At 41.4% G+C, this 24,957-nt stretch overlaps 2 protein-coding genes across 2 annotated transcripts in view; both read left to right on the top strand.

The window, feature by feature from the left end:
* The window catches only part of LOC306967802 (complement C1q-like protein 2), a 339,758-nt gene that overhangs the window by 3,259 nt on the left and 311,542 nt on the right, over positions 1-24,957 (top strand). Inside the window, exon 3 of the mRNA XM_079562992.1 lies at positions 4,685-5,050. Coding sequence (XP_079419118.1) covers positions 4,685-4,971 — 287 coding nt within the window. The 3' untranslated portion in view covers positions 4,972-5,050. The remainder of the gene's footprint in view (positions 1-4,684; positions 5,051-24,957) is intronic.
* Positions 9,121-24,957, top strand: part of LOC306967805 (complement C1q-like protein 2) — a 120,308-nt gene continuing 104,471 nt past the window's right edge. The window contains exons 1-3 of the mRNA XM_079562995.1: positions 9,121-9,304; positions 9,408-9,545; positions 10,465-10,771. Of these exons, the coding sequence (XP_079419121.1) occupies positions 9,154-9,304; positions 9,408-9,545; positions 10,465-10,751 (576 nt within the window). The 5' untranslated portion in view covers positions 9,121-9,153 and the 3' untranslated portion in view covers positions 10,752-10,771. The remainder of the gene's footprint in view (positions 9,305-9,407; positions 9,546-10,464; positions 10,772-24,957) is intronic.

The following is a 24,957-nucleotide window of genomic DNA, read 5'->3' as shown; positions in this document are numbered from 1 at the left end:
GTGTCCGAGCAGGTGTACCTTAGCTGTAAATAGGTTACAATGCGTACTTGCCAGTCGCTCATAAAACATAAGTAATGTGATTACAATAAACATATAATAATATACAGTTGGATTTCCATAATTTCCATAACACATTCCAAACCCATAACATTTCAGTTTGCTTAACAAAAGTTCATGATCAAGAATATCAAATGCTGCAGTAAAATCCAACATTACAGCTCCTACTATTCTCTTTTCATCTATATCCTTCCTGTCCCTCTCTGTATGCATGTTGGTATTCGGTGTTCAGATTATTTATATCAAAATATAGTTTTAGTTGTTTAAACACAGCTTTTTCCATAATGGTGCACAAAACCGGCAGTATACTAATTGGCCGACTATTTAGTTCTGAGAATGGTTGTTTATTATTTTTTGGCAGTGGGATTATTTTCGCTATTTTCCACTTTTGCAGCACAGACCCTGTTTCAAAACTTTTATTTATGATGTGACACACGACTGGGGCTTTATTATTTGCTATTAGTTTAACAAGTTTTCCATCCAATTGATCCAACCCCGAGGATGTTTCTTTACAAGATTTGAGTGCAACTGCTACATCCTCTATACTTACATTTTGCAATTTAAATTCACAGGTTTTTTCTTTCATAATTGTATTTAGTATTAAAGGAATACTATTATTCAGAGTGACCTGCATATTGTTTCTTAAATCACATGTTTTGTTAATGAAATAATTGTTTAAATTATTTGCAATTTCATTAGGTTTAGTGAAAAACTGACCATCTTTTTCCAAAAATCTAACCATTGGCTTCTTTTTCCCCCCAATTAATTCAATCAGGGTACTCCAAATTTTCTTACTATCGGATCCACAACTTTCCATTTTATTTTCATAATATAGCCTTTTCTTCTTTCTGTTCATTTTTGTCACCAAATTTCTCAGTCTTCTATAATTCTGCCAGTCTGATTCATTTCCTGATGATATTGCTTCTACTTTTGAGTGATTCTTTTCTCCATGCATTCAGCTCGTTATCTCGCTATGGACAGCTTTGTTTTCTAACTGTATGTTTCTTGAGAGGTGCATGGTTCTCTACCACAGGCAATAGTATCTCATAGAGGACGTGAGACAGGCCTCAACTCTGACAATGTTCAAATCCAGGCTGAAAACAGTTCTGTTTGCCCGTGCATATGACTGAAAGTCTTTTATCTACACTCTTGCCTTTTACTGTAATTGATTAATTTTATGTTGATGTCCAGAGGAGAAGGAGCGACAAAAACAGAGGTTAGGTAACTTTGTGTGAACGAGCAAGAAAAATAGTGCTCAAGACAGAGCGAAATAGTGCTCAAGACAGAGCGAGTCCAAACACGACTTAAAAATAGTGCTCAAGACAGAGCGAAATAGTGCTCAAGACAGAGCGAGTCAAAACAAGACTTAAAAATAGAGCTCAAGACAGAGCGAATCAAAACAAGACTTAAAAATGCATATAACTGAAAGTATTTTATCTACACTCTTGCCTCTTACTGTAATTGATCAATTCTATGTTGATGTTTTTATTGATTGTATTTGTTTTCTTATATTTATGCAACTGTGAAGCACTTTTAATTGCCTTGTGTATGAATTGTGCTCTACAAATAAACTTGCCTTGCCTTGCCTTGCCTGGTATCGATTCAAACTTCAGTAGTGCTATTTCAGGATTATTCTCTGATAAAACATTTACCCAGTTCAGCTCTCTTACTTCACATACAAATTTCCGAGCAAAAGTTTTTGTATGATCGTCCACATGCAATCTGAGGAGTATCCTTAGCGGCAATATTTTTGTTTTTTCTAACCATTACTATGAGGTTATGATCAGAAAATCCAACTGGCACTGACAGTGTTTCCGAACAACGCTCTGCCACATTAGTAAACATATGGTCAATACAAGAGGATTTAACAGTGTCATCTTTCCTTTTCATTATTCTGGTTGGTTTGTTCATCAGCTGAGTTAGACCACAAGCAGCAGCACATGCCTCAAGTTTACATTTCTGTGAGCAATTCATAGAATTCCAGTCAATATTTATATCACCCATAAAAAACACCTCATATTTTGAGTCACACGCTTGATCCAACATGTCACAGATAGAGTCTAAATACTCTGTTTTTGAACTAGGTGGCCTGTAACAGCAACCAATCAAAACAGGTTTTAGATGGGGTATTTGTGCTTGTAACCATATGACTTCAAGGTTACTTCTCATTAAATCATATCTGATTTTCACTGGGATCTGACTCTGGACATATATAGCTACACCACCCCCATGTGCATTCCTATCCTTACGATAGATATTATATCCTTGAATGAGTAATTCTCCATCTTGAAATGTTTCATCAAGGTGTGTTTCAGACAGAGCCAAGATATTTAGACATGCCGATGATAAAACTTCATTTAAATCTGCCAACTTGTTTCTCATACTACATACATTTACATGTGCTATTCTTAGACCTCTAGAGTGAGCGCGCAGCAGCTGACCGCGGGCCAGGCGGGCCAGGGCACAGGCTCAGCCCGGTCAAAGCAAAAGGTGGACATTGTGTCGGTCAGCGACAGTAACGAGTCAAAATGAACACGTGGTTTGTGCGTGACCAGATCCTGATTCCGCTGTGGAGTTTACAGACTTCCGTCCGCCCGGTGCACTTTCATTAATATTGCTGCAACTGCTTCCCCCCTCTGTCAGCCCCGCGCTCAGCGCATGTTGTAAACAGCGAGACATGCGCCAGTGGTGGCGTTCACCATCAGAGTGAACCTGGCCCCCCATCAAACTCAAATCTAAATGAAAAATATGTCAATCGTTTGTGCTACGTTTGTGCTGTTTTGTGCTGTAAAAATCGTCATTTGTGCTGTTAGGGTTTTTGAGATATTAATGATTGTTTTATTGGTCAAAGCTGAGGTCACCCTGCTTGTTATAAAGTTCCAAAACGGGGCACGCGCACGTGTCAGAGACGCACGGCAACACACACTGCATGCAAAAAACAATCCTCAATATCTTAAAAATGATAACAGCACAAACGAAGATTTTTACAGCACAAAACAGCACAAACGTAGCACAAACGATTGACATATTTTTCATTTAAATTTGAGTATGATGGGGGGCCAGGGAAAGAAACGTCAGTCACTGCGCACGAAAGACAGACAGCAGCACACGTTATAGCTCGAGTTCTGACTCTGGTCACTACAGCCGCCCGCAGCAGCGGAGATCATCAGGCACGTTATTGCCACGGAGGAGGGATTTATATGTATTTAATCAAGAAGGGGTTGGGGGGTCTAATGGGGGGTCAGGGCGTTTTTTGGGAGGGTCTTGAGACCCCCCAAGACCCCCCCCCTGGCGCCGCCGGTGGTATGTAAAGACGGTGGCCTGTTCCTTTAACCAAGCACATTTTCTCCCGTTCGGCTGGAGCTTACAGGCCAGGGAAATGCCTCCAGACCTACAGAACTGACCCTAACTTTTTTTGTCGCCACGTTTTTGTCACATTTTTCAAATGTTGTTGACGTGTTTTTGACTCTTTTTGTGGCGTGTGTTCATAGTTGTTGTGTGTCGTATTTTTGTTGCATTTTCATCTTTTTTCTGAGCTTCTTTTTACGCGTTTTCTTTCACCTTTTTGTCGTTCATTTTTTGTTGCTCTTTGTAGGCACCTTTCCAAGAAGGAAAAAATGCGCTCAGTTCAGGTGGCGGTTTAGAGGTTAAAGGGATATTTCAGGATTTTTGACATAGGGCCTCATTTCCTAGTTATCCAGAGTGTTGCAGATTTCTATATTTGAAGAGTTTCGTGGCGCTAGGCTAGTGAAAGGTAATAAGGTATTTTAAATGAAGTTACTTCTGACTCAGAAGTAACTTCTCTGCATTCTAAACTGCATTCACTGCATTCTAAACCTCCACCTCTTCCAGTGGCCTGCGGTGTGCTAAGAAAAGAACAACTAGGAGGAAGAAGCTCGGAGAAAGGCGTGGACTCACCAGTATGCAGCCAAGTTTCCGTGATGAACATAACATCCAGATTACAAGATGAGATCAAGTCACCAAGCACAAATGTCTTGTTAGCTATCGATCTAGTGTTGATAAGGCCCAAGTGAAGAGTGAGGACATCGTGGTCCAGTGACAAGCCCCGACCCAGAGGCTTGAGACAGTCCAGATTCACACCGCGGCTCTCGGTTTGGCGTCGGAACAGTGGCGTCTCCAGCGGCAGAAAGAGAGAACGGGTTGAAGCCACCTCAGCCCGGGTAGTTTCCGAGGTGTACAGCATCCATGCGATCTCCAATAAGCCTTCATTTTCACCAAAACACCACTGCACTTCCCTCGTTTCCTAGTGCGCTTTCTGCGAGCAGTAGCAGGGGTGCGCCACAAGTCAGGCGGTACAGACTGAAGGTGAGGAGGCAGATTCGTTGTTTGGCCTTTAAAGTCAGATTTTAGATCAGATTCCTGCGATGATCTGAAATCAAGTAGTGCTTGGCGATCATACACTAGTATAGCAGAAATATCACGGCCAAAATCAAACAGCAGTAATGCAAAAAATACAAATCTCAGGAGCCCTGACAAGCTGGCCAAACACACTGGCGCCATCTTGAGCTCCCGATGAGGCTAGTGACCAAATATGTCACCTTTACATAGCTTTTCTTTGAACAAAACATCAAATTAAAATACTTTTCTTTTTCCATGTTTGTCACAGGAGCGTTCACGGCGCCGGTCGGAGGCCAGTACGTCTTCCACTTCACCATGTCCGGCACTTACGATTCTACGCCCAGAGTCGAGGCGGTGCTCAAGAAAAACAGCACCTGGCTGGCCTACGCTTTGGACAATTCCCCCTCAGACGCACACCGCTCGTCCACCCGCGTCGCCGTGGTAACCCTGGAGGCGGGCGATACCGTGTACGTGGAGCTTCAGGCGCGGAGTTACTTTTATGATCACCACGGAGAACACAACAGCTTCAGCGGCTTCCTGCTGTCCCGCGTGTGACCGCCCTCGCTGTGGCCCAGTGCTAACGCGCCACAGTGTGTGCAGAATCTTCGGGATGTGCTGGAGAAGGCTTTGTGCAGTGGTCACACTCTCCCATCGTCAATACGAGATCTTGGTGAAAAATGAATGCAACACTCGATCATTTGACATTGCAGATGTTTCTAATTAACTTTAGACTTGTGTCAAGTAAAATAAAGAGGGTTGAAGTCTGAAGTTACTTAGAAATTCCAAAACAATAATTGCTGTTGTCGGCAGAGTCTCGTGTTGATCCATACCAGAGGAAAACTACCCCAGAAGACAACCAGGTAAACAATTCAGATGAGAGCCGTCCTTGAGTGGCATCGGGTAGAGCAGCTCAAAGATTAACATTACACAGAAGCTTATTGAAACAATGCCACATTGAATGGTGCTGTAATCAAAGCTAAAGGCGACCCAAAATATCATTAGAGTGACTTGTTTTTTGTTGAGTCTTCTCCACTGTGGAATCAATAAAGGTCCATTTCATCCTCAGCTTCTGTTTTCAGCCTTATTTATATGAAATAGCAACTCTTTCGCGACCTGAGGGCTATTTCATAAAACTATCGCAGAAATACACCGCCTCCATCTGTGTTGGGAACGCGAGGACAAGAGAGAGACAAACAAATGTGTATTTGTGTGTATTTATTTCTATAATTCCATTCAAAACATTAAACTTCCATAGATTATAGATTCAGGGCCCACAACTCAAACGAGTTCATGTATTTAGTTTACTTGTACATAAAATCCCACAAAAACAGGATTTCCAAAAATTGGAATACTGTGAAGAAATCAGCCCAAACTTTACAGGGCATAACTGTTTTACAGTGAGTGTCACACACTGCTCATCTACCTGCACAGAGGTGTTATTAAATTGCTTCACTTTGGTTCAGTTGTCTCAGTTAGGATCAATATGGGGCAGACCAGAAGACGATCATTGATACCCTCCATAGGATGGGTAAGCCACAAAAGTTCATAGCTAAAGAGGCTGGCTGTTCACAGAGTGCTGTGTCCAAGCATATCAGTGGACAGTCTAGTAGAAGGGCAAAATGTGGCAGGAGAAGATGCACCAGCAGAAGAGCTGACCGTGGGCTTCAGTGGATTATCAAACAGAGAAGATTCATGAATCTGGCAGAGATCCAGAAAGAGTGGAATGAGGCGGGATGTCACAGCTTCAAAAACCACCACATTCAGACGCATCTGGGAGATGGGCTACAACTGTCAGGTTCCTCGGGTCAAACCGCTTCTGAGCCTGAGCCAATGTAGGAAGCGTCTCCACTGGGCCAAGGAGAAGAAGGACTGGACTGTTGGCCAAGATACAAGATCCTCTTTTCCCATGGAAGTAAAGTGTGCCTTTCATTCGTGAATCGGGTGAGGAACAGAACCCAAGCTGCTTGAGGTTCAGTGTGAAATATCCACAGTCAGTCATGATTTGGGGTCAATGTCCAGTGCAGGTGTTGCTAAACTCTGCTTTTCATAAATCGAGGGGCACCGCATCAGTCGACCAGAATGTTTTAGAGGACTTCATGATTCCTTCTGCTGAGGATCTGTATGGAGATGCAGAGTTCATCTTCCAGCAGGACCTGGCCCCTGCCCATACCGCCAGAAGCACCAAAACCTGGTTTGATGCCCAGGCCATCACAGTGCTTGACTGGCCAGCCAACTGAGAATCTCTGGGGTTTTATCAAGAGGAAAATGAGGGACACCAGACCCAAAAACAACGAAGACCTGACAGCAAGCATCAAGGAAATCTGGGCTTCTATAACTACCTGGCAATGCCACGGCTGATGCTTCAATGCCACAGGCTGATGCTTCAATGCCACAGGCTGATGCTTCAATGCCACAGGCTGATGCTTCAATGCCACAGGCTGATGCTTCAATGCCACAGGCCGATGCTTCAATGCCACAGGCTGATGCTTCAATGCCACAGCACATCCAGGCAGTGATTAAGGCAAAGGGATTCCCTACAAGTATTGAAGATTGACGCATCATTTTGAATTTATTTTTTTTAATGCAAAAACTGAGACGTAAATGGTGATTTCTTCACAGTATTCACATTTTTGGAAATCCTGTTTTTGTGGGTTATGTGAGCTGGAAGCCCAAATTATGCACAAATAAACAACTAAATTCTTGAATTGGTTGAAGTTGTGGGCCCTGAATCTATAATCTATGGAAGTTTAACGTTTTGAATGGATCTATGGAAATAAAATCAACTTTTCCATGATATTCCAATTTATTGGAAAGGGTCTGTAGGCCAACTATCTAAGGAAGCGCTCAGAGCTCGCCATGCGCTGGTGTTTTACCATCACAAAGGACAGAGACACTCTGAGAAGACCTGCTCTGGCCCACATTAAAGAGCTCCTCATGTTGGGATGTTTATTAATCTGATTTTATCCTTAAAGTACAGAATGAAGTAACAATATGTAAAATACCACATGGTAAATACAAACATCTAGGTCCATAAACATTTGTTAAAAATTTAACCATTAATAGAGTCAGGAGTCTGGACCTGACTCTATTGGACTGTAGGGGGAGCCTTTCAGGGGCCCCAAGCAACATTTCATTAAAAAAAAAAATCATTCTACTGTACTGTGCATCCCACGGCAAATCAACAGAGGGGGAACCCCGCAGATCTATAATACATAAAACTCTAGGTAGGACTTGAAACTCGTTGACGTCATTGTCATGTGTCAAGAGAAGATGCACCAGCAGAAGAGCCGACCGTGGGCTTCAGTGGATTATCAAACAGAGAAGATTCATGAATCTGGCAGAGATTCAGAAAAAGTGGAATGAGGCGGGAGCCACAGCTTCAAAAACCACCACATTCAGACGCATCCGGGAGATGGGCTACAACTGTCAGGTTCCTCGGGTCAAACCCAGAGCCGCTTTAACCAATGGGCTAGCAGCAACCCTCGCCTCTTCTGCGCCTCTTCAGCCTCCTTGTAGTGGCTCTTTTGTCCCTCTGGAGCAGCACCGAGTATATCTACAAGAAAAAGCGGTTTTGATGAGTAATCCCTCAGAACCGTGCCACTCCTTCATTAACGACGCCTCTTATTGATGCCACTTTGCACCGTGGCCTCTTTATGCTCTAAACCTGCAGGCCTCTGCAGATACACGCCTGCAGATACAGGCCTGCAGATACATGCACCACTCGCACCTTTCCAAACGTCTGCGCTGTTTTAGGATCCGCGCTACACGTTCTAAACAGCCTGTCTGAATCTGTCCTCTTTATACACGCTTCTACGTGCGGCTGCTACTTTATTAAGAACCAAAACAAAGCGCATGTGCTAAAACATCATTCAGAAACTATGACGCTGAAGGGCTGAGAATATCCTTCGACCCTCATTCATAAAAATAGAGTGTCTGCCACTGAAGTAGCTTTAAATCCCATTAATTTAATAACCATTCTACATTAACTTTATAAAAATGCACACACATCCAAACAGCAGCTCTGGGAGGCTATTCTGAACTCCTGCAAAAAGCAGAAAGCCCAAGCAGAAACTCCCCAAAACGTCACAAGCGCAATGGATGCAAGAATTTTGAATCAAATAATTGTCTATGTTAAAATGTGACTTGACCTGTTAAGATGTTTTGGATTTAAATTACTTTTGATTTAAGTAAAGATGACCTCCTAACAAATTACCCATTTTCAGTTCTTTACAGCCTATAAAATGTATTGAAACGGTGTCGTTAGCACTATCATTGATAGGTTTGTTCTTTATAACGTTTAAATGATACTTTAACAGTTAACCACTTTAAATTTATGCTGACTGTCATTTGTATTTGGAACTCAGTGCACTCCTGAAAGACTGCCCTCGCAAAACTCTGATGGTCAGACATAGACTGACCATCAGACCTTTCTTTTACTCTGTTCATTGTCATCTCATTTAAGTGCATTCGTAAAATATCTGATTCTTATGCTGCAGTTTTTATCCCTCCATCAAGAAACAACCTTCAGTTCATCACCTAAAAACTGCAGACTTTGGTATTTGTTACACAATTTACCGCAAAAGAGACAGGACGTTGCCAGAAAAAAAAGAGAGAGAGCTCTATCATTTCTGGGAAAGTCCTGGTTCTTTTCGATTGGTTAAACCCTGGGAGGCGTCTGTGTATAAAAAGCGCGTGCAGGGTTTTGGGCAGAGTTTTCTTTTAAATTCCTAAAGCAGGATGCAGACTGCGGTGCTGGTGCTGCTGTTGGGAGGGTTTCTGAGTGGGCTCCACGGAGAAGGGGATCAGTCCACTCCGGACCTGCTCTCGATGGTGACGAAACTCCAGAGCCAAGTCCAAAGCCTGGAGAACAGCCAGGCTCAGCTGCAAAGTGAGTATCACCAGAACAAACTCCCTCAGTTTAACGCAGAGGTGGAGCAGTTCAGATTGCAGATGTTTGAAGCTGGTTAATGGTTGCGCATTGGGTCTTTCAGGTGGCTCTCCTGTGGCGTTCTATGCTGCTTTCTTCACAGACACTGAGGAGGGAAACCACGGGCCATTCGACATCGCAACAACGATCAAATATAAGCAAGTTTTTACCAACGTCGGCAATGGATACAACGCTGCCACAGGTACGGCTGCTCCTCCTTCAGGTTAATACAGTACATCACATCTGCCGGTCTACATCAGAGCTCTGGAGGAAAATGAAGCTCGTCTCTCTTATAACTGCTGTTGAGGAGGGGGGGGGGGGGGACTATGGTCCAAAACACACTCCTCACTCCTGCAGGTTTAACCATAATTTAGTTAAATGACATTAAAAGTATTACATTCCACTTGATGCTAAATGTATAAACCTAGTCTTAAACATAAGCACAAAGTCAAGATTGTGCTGAAAGTAAAGTTATTGCCGTCAATCGATTCCTTTTTCATCCTCTTACCCTTAACCAACAACATTTTCTCCGGTTCGGCTGAAGTTTACGGCTTACATGCCAGGGTCACGCCTCATTTGAAAGCTAAGACCTTTTTTTGCCGCCACGTTTTTGTCACATTTTTGAAGCGCTGTCGTGTTTTTCTCTCCTTTTCGTAGTTTTGGTGTTGTATTTTCACCGTCTTCTCTTTGCTTTTTTGACGCTTTTCTGTTGTGTTTTCATCACTTTTTCACATTTTTGTCGCTCTTTTGAGACTTTTTCCAAGAAGCTTGTAGATTTGGGTAAAGCCAATGTGCTCGGTTCAGGTGGGGGTTAAGAGGTTAAAAAGATGAAAGTGATAGCCTGCAAGATTGCAAAAAATCTCCACATGGTCAGTTTAAGAAGTAGCGTGTGGCAAGACCCAACCGATATATTGACAGGCTGGGTATATCGGGCCGATATTTGGTTATCGGCCAATATCCCCGGCACCGAAATGATAGACTTCCAGTTTTTTGCATTGGAATATGCTCAGTCAAACATTGTGTTAAGTTTGTCCACATTTTTCATATTTTTTTTAATACTTGCTATAGTTTTATACTTTATACTTAAATACTTGTTTTCTGTTTCCATCTGTCTGTCGCAGGAGCGTTCACGGCGCCGGTCAAAGGCCTGTACGTCTTCCACTTCACCATGTTTGGCAGTTTCGATCCTGCGCCTGACGCTGTGGCGGTGCTGAAGAAAAACGGCGTCAAACTGGCCTACGCTTTCGACAGATCCTTCTCGGACACAAACGACTCGTCTACCCGCGTCGTCGTGGTAACCCTGGAGGCGGGCGACTCAGTGTACGTGGAGCTTCAGGCGAAGAGTTACTTTTATGATTACCACGGAGACCACAACAGCTTCAGCGGCTTCCTGCTGTCCCGCGTGTGACCGTGCAGAATCTTCGGGATGTGCTGGAGAAGGCTTTGCGCAGTGGTCACACTCGCCCATGTTAATCCTGGATATTCAGTCTGTCTCCTTCTGTAGAGCAAAACATGCTGTTTCACTTGCTGATGTCATGAGGTGGTGGATACACTAGATTGAGTCTTTCTCCACTGTGGAAACAATAAAGTTCTATTTCCTCCTCAGCTTCTGTTTTCAGCCTTTTTTATATAGTATAACGAGTCTTTCACGACCTGAGGGTCACTTCATAAAACTATCGCAGAAATACACCGCCTTCATCTGTGTTTAGGACGCGAGGACAAGAGCGAGACAAACAAATAGGACAACTTTATAAAGAACTGCTCAGAGTTCACTGTGTGCTGGTGTTTTACCGTCACAAAGGACAGAGTCACTCTGAGAAGACCTGCTCTGGCCCACATTAAAGAGCTCCTCAGGTTGGGACGTTTAGGAATCTGAGAATAAAGTAACAATATGTCAAACACCATATGCCAAACACAAACATCTGATTCCATAAACATTTGTTAAAAATTCAATGATTCAAAATTCAAACTAAAATTTTACTTACTTTAATGTTTCTCAGTTGAATCGTTTTTTTTGTTTTTTTTGGAGCAGAATCATTTCCGAAACTGGTCTTTGTCCAAAGCTGGTCTTGATCCAAAGCTGGTCTTTGTCCAAAGCTGGTCTTGGTCCAAAGCTGGTCTTGGTCCAAAGCTGGTCTTGATCCAAAGCTGGTCTTGGTCCAAAGCTGGTCTTGGTCCAAAGCTGGTCTTGGTCCAAAGCTGGTCTTGGTCCAAAGCTGGTCTTGATCCAAAGCTGGTCTTGAACCAAAGCTGGTCTTGATCCAAAGCTGGTCTTGATCCAAAGCTGGTCTTGATCCAAAGCTGGTCTTGGTCCAAAGCTGGTCTTGAACCAAAGCTGGTCTTGATCCAAAGCTGGTCTTGATCCAAAGCCGGTCTTGATCCAAAGCCGGTCTTGGTCCAAAGCTGGTCTTGATCCAAAGCTGGTCTTGGTCCAAAGCTACTGAAAAAATGAAGAGGTTTAAGCCTTGGCCCAGGACTCGCTGATGTCTGGCCAGGAGTCTGGACCTGAATAGGACGTGGCGCCGCTCCCTGTAGGGTTCAGACAGAACCAGTGCTAGCCTTGCTGGGGGCCACAGCAAAATTTACTAAAGGGGCCCCACTCTTGCGTTCATCGCACGGGAACCCGGCAGATCTATAATACATACAGTAAAACTCTCGATAGGACATGACGCTCCTTGATAGGGATGTCCCAATCAGGGTTTTTTTTGCTTCTGGCGAGGAAACAGGGTTGTAACAAGTTTGAAAGCGTTCGTGTCTCAGTAAAGGTCAAACTGCTTCTGCTTTTTGACCCACAGGCAGCGTCACACACAGCTCAAAGACAGCACACGATCAAACAGGTGAATTATAATAAATGTCAGAGCACAAAAAGCTGTCTGTTGTGGACAAAGACGTTGTCTACGGAGGGCAGGTGTTTTCAGCAGGAGAGATCAGGGAGGTCAGCTTCACGTCTGACAATGCCCTGCCACGCTGCATATGAATGACCACAGATTATAGCAGTTACAAATGTCAAAGCTTAACTCATGAGATTAGTACTTCAACTATTGTGTATTTTTCTGCTTTAAACACTCTTGTTTTTGTGTCATGTGTGCGTTCATGACTTAAAAGTCCCTTTACTTGTCTTTATTTTATTTGTGTAGGGTAACAGTATGTTGTAACAGTAATTGATTAATCTGTGAAGTTTGCGTTGTGTTATGATTTGGACTTCTGGACTGGAGAGTATCTCTTTCCTAACTGTGATGTCCTACAGATCTTTAGCAATACTCCCATGGTTTACGCCAGGGTGTAAGCTCAAATCCAGTCAATGGGCCTGAACAGTTAGAATGGCTTAAACTGTTTTACTAAGGTGTGATTTTCTCCGCCTAAAAAGGATTGTTTTGTTTTTGTAACCAATAAACCTATAATCAAATACTCTTAACCCCCACCTGAACAAAGCACATTTTCTCCTGTTTGGCTTTACCCCAATCTAAAAACGTGCTGGAAAAGTGACAAAAACACTCCAATCACCCAAAATAGTGTTTTTCTGTGACTGTCTCTGTCTCTGATGGATGTTTGGTGAACCTTCGCCAGAATCAAAGTGGATTCACTTTTATAACCAACCCGAGTCCCATAACGTAAACAGCGATGGACCAGAGTGGTGAGTCAATCAAAACGCAAGGTAGCTTGAGTGTGTTATGAAGCTGTGTTGCAGATGTCAACTCCTTATACCTGCATTGTAAAGTAACTTTACAGTAACTTTTTGCTGTGATATTTATATTTTTTCTGCGGTAAAGTTGTATGAGCGTAGAGAGGGGGCGGAGTTAACTGAATCCAAGCGTTTTGTCTTCCGGGTTTTAAAGGAATAGGCCACCGTTTTTACATACTGAGATATGTTCTTACCTAACCTTAGACGTGTTAATATATCCCCGTCTGGTCTTTGTCCGTGCGCTCTGTCACGCAAACGGAGCACATACGCAGCCTCTCCCACATGTCACATAGCTCCAAAAAAGCTCACGATAGAAGCTACCAAGCTCTTCCACGTGTTCCCTATTTATATAAAGTTACGTGAAGTGTTTTCATGCGACGTATATTTACACAGAAATGTAGCATGTCGATTTTATAAGCAGATAAAAAGGGGGACTATATTGTGAGGCGTAATGATACGAGGAGCACAACGTCCGCGCAGTAACTCCTAAAGACTTCCCCCGCTCACTTCCATCAATAGAAGCTGCGTGACTTGTAGAGAGCTCGCAGAGAACAGTTGAAGAAGCGTGGATAACTTGTGAACAATGCCTTTTACGTGCATCGTGCCGGGCTGTGATAACAAGCAGAAAGTATATAGTGTAGTAATGTTTCACAGATTTCCAACTCACCCCGGACGACGACACAGGACTCAGGACCTCTACCATGAGGTAGGAATGCGAGAGCACTTTCTGGAAATATATTTTCTGCTTGTTGTAAAAGGCTCTGTAAGTCACGCAGCTTCTATTGACGGAAGTGAGCGGGGGAAGTCTTTAGGAGTTACTGCGCGGATGTTTTACTCCTCGTATCATTACACCTCACAATATAGTCCCCCTTTTTATCTGCTTATAAAATCGACATGTTACATTTCTGTGTAAATATGCTTCGCATGAAAACACTTCACATAACTTTATTTAAATAGGGAACACGTGGAAGAGCTTGGTAGCTTCTATCGTGAGCTTTTTTGGAGCTATATGACATGTGGGAGAGGCTGCGTATGTGCTCCGTTTGCGTGACAGAGCGCACGGACAAAGACCAGACGGGGATATATTAACACGTCAAAGGTTAGGTAAGAACATATCTCAGTATGTAAAAACGGTGGCCTATTCCTTTAAAAATACCTCCAGAAAATACATTCATTTATCACAAAAAATAGTACTCCATAGTGGTAGAGGTACAATGTATCATATCAATGCCTAGATTTTACTTTGGAATGGCTAAAACAGCATGACACAGATCCTTTAAAATAGAACCGTCGTACGACCAAAGTTGCGACCGACATCAGGCAGTTTCCGATACTTTGGAAGGCTTGTGAGCCTCCTCTCGCTGCAACAATGATCTTTGTCAGTGTCCCGTCAACACTGCACGCCGCCAGAGTCACAAGCAACAGAGGCCCGGAATGAGCAGGCCTGACTCTGCATTTTACAGGACATTCCCTGCACTTTTCTGCAGTAGACTTTGAGAAAAAGGCTGGCAGGCACAAAATGTAGATCAACCGCCGATAAATTGCATTCATCACCTTGGATATTGCTAATTTACGATCAGAGCAGGCAAATTTTGTTGCCAGCTCTTTGCCGTAAATTTACACAAATTTTTCTTGCAGGGTATCTAGATGTACCTTCTCTTTAAGCATAAGGTAACAACATATTCCCCGGCAAAACTGTCCCTCAGCTCATTTTGTTGCTTTGACTAATGTGAATCTATGGCCGTTGCTGCCCTGCTGTCAACAAACACGGCGGCTTTCGCTCATTCGCTCGATTTATGCCCCTCGATCCCGATCTCCATTTTGACCTGCCCTCTCCCTCAGCAGCTACATATGGGCTCTTTTCAATTTCATATGACGCCACATGAACCACAACCGACAGCCCATCTCCTCAGTACCCATCTGCGCTCGGTCTGCGGCGGGTCACAGCGAGTGGAGGGGTCACCCAGAAGCCAGCGCGCGGTTCCCAGCTCAATGGAACGGCGTCCTGGATATGAATGCTATGGGTTTCTGTGTAGGCCGTAAACGTGATTCACCTGCCAGCGCGGCGTAACACATCGGGGCCTGATTCACTTAGAGAGAGGGCTGGCAGACAGAGGAGCGGCCCTGGTCCCTGACAGGAGAGGCGGGATTATTTACCGCCGTGCCATTACTCCGCTGCACACTCGCGCTGAACTCTGGATGAGGCGGACCAACGGGCGAAGCTGCAAACAAAGGGTGAATGGAGAAGGTGGGTCGAGTGTCTAATAAAGTCAGGGGCATTTGTTACTTCGAAATGAAAGAGGTACTCGTTTTCTAGCTTTTCAAAAGGTTTGTCATTTGGTTTTGAGTCCAGAACTCATCAAAACATTCTAGTCATGACAAAATAAGAAAATTTGGGGATTTTACAATATCGCCGATATCTCCGGCTCCAAAAGTGATTTTTGCATTGGAAAGAGCGAAGTCGGGGCTTAAAAACGAGCCCTCCCAAAACTTCCTACACAGCAAATTTTGTGACTCTGAAATAAACCCTTTTGGTGTTAATTTCAACACTTTTGTGGTGTATATATAGGTCCAACTAACATACTCCAAAAAGGGAGTAAAAGTACTCCCTTTTTTTGAGTAGACAATTAACCCCTATTTGAGAGTTTGAATTAACACCTTTAAAGGTGTAAAAACTGAACTCCCATGAAAACATTTTTTTATGCATTTTTACCCTCATTTTGGAGTAGAAATTACCCCTTAAATGGAGTTCATGATCAGTATATATAAAATCACTGAAATGATAGGAAAATATGCCTTTTATTTAGCACTGACTAAAACTGCATAAAATAGAATACATTTCTGAACATTTTACAAAAAATATAATTCATAGAACATTCTCTTTTGAGGTACAAATACAGTGTTTACACATAGCAAGTCAAATTTAAAGCTTAAAGACCACTTTAAAGCACAAATACGAGATTATGAATTACTTACTGATAAGCCAACATTCTATAAAGCAGAAATGAGGGAAATTTCAGTAGCAATACATTTTCAATAACGAAATATATTTCAAAAACAAATTCGACATGCGGGTAAACCTTTGAGCACAAAAACTGCAGCTGAAAATGTTTGACCATTGTTTACTTATTTGTTGTGCACTAATAGCTATACCCACTGAAACCCTGTGACAGAGAACAAAGCTGCCTTAGAAAATACAACTCTCAGACACCAAATAAAAGTGTCTATTAGATCCATATGACATTTGAACATCAAAACATTTAAAATGGTGAAGCTGGTCCACTTTCATAACAACAACGTCGCTAGGACAGATTTCACTTATTTGAAAAGCATGAAAGTGTTCATCAAAAAAGCAGTCATATTTCACCAAAACCAAAAAAACGGTATCACAGTGAAGAATGATTGAACGAATTTTGCAAAAAATGGGCGCATCTTCATCAGAACCAGAGCAAACAAAAAGTCCAACCCGGTACTCCGACCCATAACATTTGACCCAGTTTGTACATTTCACAAAGTCTTGTAAATCAGTATCGAAAGATGTAGCTACATTAGGTCCAAAATCCAGTGCATCGACAGTGCATCTTGTGATCGGACCAGATTCGATGTAGTTTAAAGTCATGCATTCCCAGTGATGTGCAATGGCAAATTGGTGTTTGTTTGCGAGCGAGATAGTGAGATTCTTAAAGTTTTTCACAGTATTCTTAAAAAATTTGTGTTTAGCTTCCATTCTCATTGTCCATACATGTATCAATGGTCCAAGTTCTCGAATACATCTTGGGTAATGAATCAAGAAGTGATGTTTCGGCAGAAGATTTTTAGAGGGATAAAGTTCTTTAAATAATCTGTGATGCTCAATGATAAGATGCTTCAAATACACGGTCATTCCTTCTGTGATTTTGTATGAAAACACAATGTTCAAGATATTCAACAACAAAAGCAAAAGGTGCCAGTGCATGTCATCCTGAGGAATGAGGTCACCAAATATTAAAGGAATGTTTTTTAGTAAGCACAAAGTTTGTGAGGCATTCAATCCAATTCCATGACCGCTGCCATCAAGGTTTATGTTAGTTGGTTTGTTTTTGCTTTCCATGTATCCATAATTAAAGGCATACATTCTGTTCAATATTCTTTCTTTAGGGAGAAAATGTGCACTCAAATGATCCAGAAGTAGCTTAATTTCAAATTGACCCACTCCCTCCAAAATGTCATGCATTATGTCAACACTGTAGTTTTCTGCTGTATTAAAATACTGCAAATCATTAAGGATGCTTTTTCTTTTAATACCAAACAACGATGTCAATGTCATGTCATTTTCCAAACAGGCATAGTGCTCAGCATTCGTAGCTGGAGACCTGAGCCTTAGTCTTTGGTCATCCTCTGAAAATATTTCCTGAGCTGATGTTTTATCAATTAGGCAAAATCGACAATAATAATTGGCGCTAAATGATTCCATGTAGCCAAGAACACTGTGCATTCCCAGATTATCAGCTGTAATTTGAGCAAGTGTGCCACGAACTGGCAAGTCAGAAAAGTGAGCAACCACTCCTTCGGTTTCTAATGTTTTCAGATCTCTAATCAGAGGTCTCAGGATCTCATCAAGCCCATACTTTTTAGCATCTTGTGAATGGAACAAGGACACCAGATGAATATTCATTAAAGTAGAATTCACCCTTGGGGGTAAATTTTGCAAAATGAAGTATACACAGCCTAATTTATGAATTCCCTTTTTTGACCCTAGGGGGTTTGCACATTCAAACTCATCAAAGTACAATTGGATCTGTAAAGCTGATTTGTCAATAGAAAAAAGGGGGTGACTTTTGAAGTAGCTTCCATCACAAAAGTCTACATACATGTCAGACTGAGTCGTTGTTGTTTGAAGCAGCTCAGAAATGTTCTCATTTTTAAAAATAAATTGTAGAGTATTCAAAATGGGGATATAGACAAATTTCTCACGTACAGGAACTTGTTCATATATTCCCGTTGCTTTGCTTCGTCTCGTCTCATACCTTATTCCAAGGCAAAGTTCAACAGGCTGCACTACACCCCATTTTTCTTTTACATACTTTTTCCATTTGGTGTTTGAGTTTATCTGGTTAAAAGGATTGTCCAGTTCTTCAAACAACTGTTCTACAGCAGGTCTTGATGGATTGTCTGTTGGTATTATGTTAAGAACCTCTGTCTGAATGCTAGATTGAAGGTCATCCACAAATGTCTCTAAGTTTTCCATCGTAGAAAGAACTAATGTGTTGGGCACACCATTAGCCAAAAGCTTAGCTATGATGGATGCACACATATCTTTCTTTTGAAATGGTCTTAAAGGCGCCAGAGTTTGTGTTGCAGTAGCAGGCATTTCACTAGTTTCAGAAGAGAAAGGTTGCTCGTTTGTGACTTGATTTATAGAAGTGTCCCAATGCAAATCACCATGACAGGATGAATGCATTTTCAAAAGATGTTTTCGAAATCCTGAATATGTAGCGAACGATAAACCGCAACCTTGCTGGACGCATTTTAGTCTTAGATTTTTCCCGGGGTACATTCCATGTTTAAGTTTTAAATGCCTAAATAAAAGTAAAGCAGTGCTAAAAGACAAAGTGCATAGGTAACAGCCCAACATCTTTCTGGAATGTGTAACTACTGCTTATTTAAAATTCTGGCTCGCAGCAGCCTTACTCTGGGAGTTTCATCAGTAGTGCCAATGTCAATGTTGTAAACCGTTGTTTGCAAAAAGGTGTACATGCTGTATAGGCAATCAGCATACCTCAGGCTAAACACAAAATGGCATTTAAAAAGTTCATCAAATGCCCCCAGGGATGTGTTTGACTGGCATGGGATGAGCTTCTTGTCCAGAACGATGTAAAATGACGATGCTTGATTCTTGGATGTTCCTTGGGCTAGTAGATAAGGTTGTGAGTTTCCATCAATGGACAGGAGGTGATCCTCCAGGCTTTGGAAGGACTGAAATAGAGTATATTAAAAATCAATATGACGTAAGCTTAACAGATGCACTATCCACTTAAATGAGCTTTTACGTTTAGCACAGCCATCTACAGTTAAAAAGGTACCAGTATGGCACTGACAAAGGTTAAAGTGCTACTCTTACCACCAACACAACAAAATGTGTATCAAATGAGAAAAAGGTACTGTTTTTTTAACATAATGTTTGAACATTTATGCACTTGCAAATTGTTAATTAATATTGTTGCATAGGTACTGGTAAAGGACCAATGCAACATTTGCTTTATCAAAAATAAATTCAACCTCAACCATCCACCAAGTTGGTGGTTATAAAAATATACCTTTTGAAACTTGACAAGGTGGTCTGTTGCTTCTTCCACACTAATCTTCTTTGCTCGTTTTTTTCCTGCTACTTGTGGCGAGAGGAGGTACAAGAGGAGGATGAGGGAAGACATATCGCTGTCCCACTCTAAAAGAAAATGTGTTGAAGTTTATCCTAATTAGCCAAGTGTTAAAACTAAGATCATAATCATATTTGTGTGATGTACCTTGCTCATCTGATAGTGGGCTAGTGGGTTCATTGAGAGCTGCCTGCAGACATTTTCTGAGAAGGGATGTTTTGTTCAAGGTCTGTGCTTCGTTGATTATTTTCTCTTTAAAGCACATACTCCATTTCTCCAGGAATTTTGAAGATACCTCTTCACCGAACATTAAAGAAAAATCTTGCAAAATCTGTTGAAAAACAAGCAACATAATTAAGATCATGCCCCAGTTCATATCAGCCACAATCAGTTTGTACAGACTTCAAGAAGAATGTGCATTTTGTACATTCTTCAGTTAAACGCTCATTATAGCCACTAGGGTGTGTAATACCTACTGCAATTAAGGCCTTGTGGTCATTCATATTTATTTAAAAAAAATCCTTTTTTTTCATATTTTAAAAAGAAAACATACACATGAAAAGTCTTTTCTGTCCCACTTATCAATACAAACATGATTCAAGACTTTTTACCCTCATCCAGGTACTCAGCACTCAGATGTGCTGTACTTATGTAATTATTTGGGTCAAATAATAGTAGTAGTATGGATTTAATTGGTCAGTTATCAGCAAGTAGGTGTGCAAATGTGTGAAGTTTAGGTCCCTGATCATGTATTAGTCATGTCGGTTTGTTATTAAATGGGAAGTCCTTTTCCAAGACAAATGTGTCCTTCAAAGAATTATGTTAGACAAGTTTAAAATGTTGAGAGCAGTTTTACACATACCAGTCCTTTTGTGTCCATGAATCGTGGGTACAATTGCAGAAGATCTGAAGAACATTGTGGATCACGAAGGAGCTGCTGACGATGACTGAATGTTTGTCTCATTTTTGAGAAAATCAATTCTCTGTCTGTTGTGTGTTGAAGTAGTGACATAGCTGCAAGACTTTCATCTCTTGGTTGCTCGGAAGAGGAGGGTTGCATTCGTGGGGATGTTGGGCCGCCTTTATTATCATCATGATGCATCAATTTGGAGTCAGTTGTAGGCACCTTTCTCGTCTGCCGCTGCACAGTCTTTAGCCGCCATTGAATGAACCCGGTGTTGCTGTTTATGTCAAAGAAGTGTTCCTGAAATGACAATTTTTTTTATTGACATCGTCTAAAAAAGTAAAAGTAAAACTAAAAGACTCACATATCCTTTTTTGGATAAAGAATCCTTCAATGAGGGGAACATCTCAACAATCCCTTGAGCATGAAACTCCTTTGTTTGTCGTTGAATGATCGTCCCCCTGTAAAAGATTATAAAAAGTTAACTCTTAATAATGTAAAAATGACATGAAATATAATAATCTTTTTTTTTTTTTTTTTTTTTTTACCTTGCACTGTCACACATTGCAGCGACAATAACATTCACCACAATACGTCTTGTTGACTCTGTTAGTGTCCCGGTCTCGTTGTATTCTTTGATTGCATTTCTTCCCGCAGGGTTGCATTTCAAAATCTTTGCTACATTCTGTATGGACAAACAGAGTCTGTATTACCAGCAAGCATAAAGATCATGTGGTTACACACACACTTCAAAACACACCAGTTTAGCTGGAGAGGGATGTGCCATGTTCTGGTGGATGTCACTTGAAGCAACCCCATTGTTTGAGGCAGAACATGCAGTTTCACTTTGCGAGGCAAGAGCAGCGTTTTGTCCAGGGTTATATGGTGAAGTCTCACTGCTTAGGTTGCTTGATAAGGATGATGCATCAGCCAGACACGCATACATTCTTGGGTCATTTCCATCTTCTAAAACCTCCAAGTCTTGAACATTAAATGAATACAACATAGGTAAATGCTATGATATGCATGATCAACAGAGGGCATGATGTCATACCAAGTGGCAAACTCTGTTTGAGTCACAAGAACTTACCAAGTGTTACACAGCGAGACAGATCTGGACCATAATCTTCAAGATTTGCACAGTCAGTCAGGTTAACTGGTTCCAGCAGCACTGAAATTACAAATTTTGCTCAAAAAAGTTTCCACAGATGTCTACCGAGACTAAAGGGGCACAGGCGATCCTAATTTCAATATATTTTGCCAATACACTTATACAAATCTACCAATCAAAGATTTAAATAGAGGCACTATTCATTCCACCCAATAAATTGAACAAATACTATATTTTATTTTGTTTTTATCTTCATTGTTAAAAAATACTGCCACTGTGAGCAGCTCAGCCCGTCCGACTAGACGTCTCCACTCATCTCCATGGAGACGCGACTAAAGGCAGCTGAAAATCAGAATTAAGTAGGTCCTGGTCCCAATCAACTATTTTATTGCCTACTGTGTTATACAATCACTGCAAAAATATCATTTTCTGTGTTAAGCTGGTCATTAGGAGCATGTTTTGTATCAGCAACAGCATGATCTGAAATGTTACGCCTTGTGCCTATAATCCTTTTAAAAGTATAATTTGTCATACCAATCATACCATTATTTGGCTATTTTTTCATAGATGACAAGGAACAAATTTTAACAGGAGGGGGAGGGCACCATTATTTCCTTTACTAATGGGAAACACTGCTCTAAATGAAAGTTAAAAAGCCATACATTCCTTTGCCGATATGAGGAAACCAATTTCTCTCAGAGCCAGGTCTGGAAAGACATCATCGTCCACTTCCACACCGTCCTCATCTGTGACTTGAAGTGGGGTGTGCTCATTTATTTTAAACTTCTCTCGAACTGAAAAACAACAACAACATAACATTTATTGTCCAGGTGGAATAACTTTCTTTTATCCAGGTCTATGTGCACTCACCCGTACAAATTAAGCAGGGAAAGGAAAGTGTCTCCAACCTTATATATTTCTTTGTGCCCTGGTAGGACACTTTTAAGAGTGACATTTCTGCAAATAAACCAGTACACGATGTCAGACTTAATAATAATAATATTAATGCATTGGTTTCATATAGCGCTTTTCTGAACACTCAAAAATGCTTTACATTGCACTATTCTTAGGAACAGTGAAAACAAAAAATAATCAGCACAAATGTATGTCGCCTAAAATAATAGCAACATAAAAATCATAAATGATACCTTAAACTGAAAGGGCTATAAGACTGAAGTTACAGCCCTGCCAACAAAGTTCACAATGAAATGTTATTCACTGCCATCGTGGATATTTGCCCAACGCTTACACTGTTTACAGACTAATGTGAACTGAAAACAATATGAAAAGCAGACAAAATTGCGGACACTACTAGTAAATATAACCCACTGTGACTTTCATATTACCTCCAGTATTTTACATTTTAAAGTCCAAGTTAATTTAAAATAGAGGCTAGCAACAAAACTCATTACCAACAACACGAATGACAAAATCTCAAATCGAAAGGGTAAGAGCTGCTTTTTTCAGATACGGAGAGAAAGGGCTATGTGAAAACTCATCCAAAATCCGCGTACATACCTGGCTACCGAGAGATGGGAATCCTGGCACATACTGCCATGCATACAAGAATTAATGCTTTACCGCGTGTTTCCGCGCCTCGCTCTGCAAGAGGCTTTGCCCTATTACAACCTTGCCCAGATTACGTACAGCACATGCTGTGAACAGCAAACCAAGCACAACCAATGTCGCTAAGATATTTACTCGCTACCTATATCATGCATCCACAGCCATAGTCATGACCCTCTCCAGTCGCGTTAGCAGGTGTACTGACAAAGGCATTAGCTGCAAAGCTACCTTAGCGTTAAATGCTAACAGACACATCGCCAAAGTACGAACAGTGACACCACATTCGCCGTACAATTAAACAAATCCTCGCTTATCTACAGCAGGACCCTAGGCTTGTAGTCAGGCTCGTTTTCATCTAAATCATGGCTAAACTTATATTTTCCTACACTCACCTCGATAGCTTGGAGCTACTGCACAAGCCGCGCTGCATGAGCAGGCGCTTCGTCACCCACTGACGTTTTCTGCAGAATTATAAAGTAGTTTAACGTTGATATTACATTCAAAGCTATGGTAAAGTTACAGTACGGATTGGATCTGGTTTACTGCCGCTAAACAAGACACCAAAATCGGAGGCGAAGCAGATACGAATTGCGTTCAACATCAAGTTTCACTGCTTTTTTTTATTTAATTTTTTAGTCAAATCAAGTGTTAGCTCGAAAACAAATCTACTTTCAACACGTATTTACTTGATATTTGATTTACTTTATGTAAAATGTCTTGTTTTACTTACCTTGGCTTAAAATAAGGACCGGCGTTTTTTTTTCAGCGGGAAAGAAAGGACGAAAGAAAAAGTTTAGCTCCTCCTTCTTCTCAATCTTTACTCCCCAAGGGTGTTACGGGGGCGCTCATGAACACCCACCACAAATAACCCCAGAATTTAACACCACCCAGGGATGCTACGTTTCAAAATGTGCTGAAAAAGACATTGAATGAACTCCCAAAACTGTACCCCCTTACACTTTTCTGCTTAACCCCCTTTTTTTCTACCCCTCAAATTTGCTGTGTATAGGCCTCAGGGGAATCACGCTGAAAACTGGTTAGCTCCAAGTTTGGTTCACAAAAGTTTCACTGAAGCTCCGTTTAGTGCCTTTTAATTTAATGAATTTTAAGGCCTTGATTTTGACACATTTTAATGATTTAATGCCCCACAAAACAATTGCTCTTTTGGCCGTTTAAGATACGATAGAATAGAACTTTATTGATCTCACAATGGAGAAATTGGTGCTACAGCTCTGAGGGAGGAACCAATATTCAATGATTAATAAAAACTACAAATAATCGATGTTTTTGCGTGCGTGTGTGTGTGTGTGTGTTCTTGTAATTATGACATTGTGTGAGTTTTTAAAGGTCCTATATCATGCTATTTTAGCCATTCCAAAGTTAAGTACAGGCATTTATATGATATATTGTACCTCTACCATTATGGAGCACTCATGTTTTCTGGAGGTATTTTTCGAACCCGGAAGACACAACGCTTCGATCCAGTTAACTCCGCCCCCTCTCTCCACACATACAACTTTACCGTAATATAAATAAACAACAATAAGTGAAGTCACTTCACAATGCAGTTATACGGAGTTGTCATCTGCAACACAACTTCATAAATGGCGAACACACACAAGCTAACACGCGTTTGGATTGACTCACCCTCTGCTCCATCGCTGTTTACAATGTGGGACTCGCATTGGTTATAAAAGTTAATCCACTTTGATTCTGGTGAAGGTTCACCAAACATCCATCAGAGACAGTCACAGAAAAACAATATTTTGGTGATAGTCGCTGAATCCCGGAGAAAAAAAACAGCTGAGTGGCCTCTTCCTGAAAAAGGTTGAATAAACTCCGTAGCCAAACGCGCTTCTTTTTCTCCGTGACATTATCGTTAGTTAAGAATAAAGAACAGGTGTGTCCAGAGTAGGTAACGAGCTCCATCTTCACAGCTGCAGCGCAAACATGACTGATCTGTTCAGATGCTCAGGGATGTGTTTGTTTTGGCCA

This window comes from Gobius niger, assembly GCF_951799975.1.
Source record: "Gobius niger genome assembly, chromosome: 9".
Taxonomy (NCBI): domain Eukaryota; kingdom Metazoa; phylum Chordata; class Actinopteri; order Gobiiformes; family Gobiidae; genus Gobius; species Gobius niger.
Note: the sequence above shows the minus strand (reverse complement) of the source record. Positions and strands in the feature narration are given on the sequence as shown.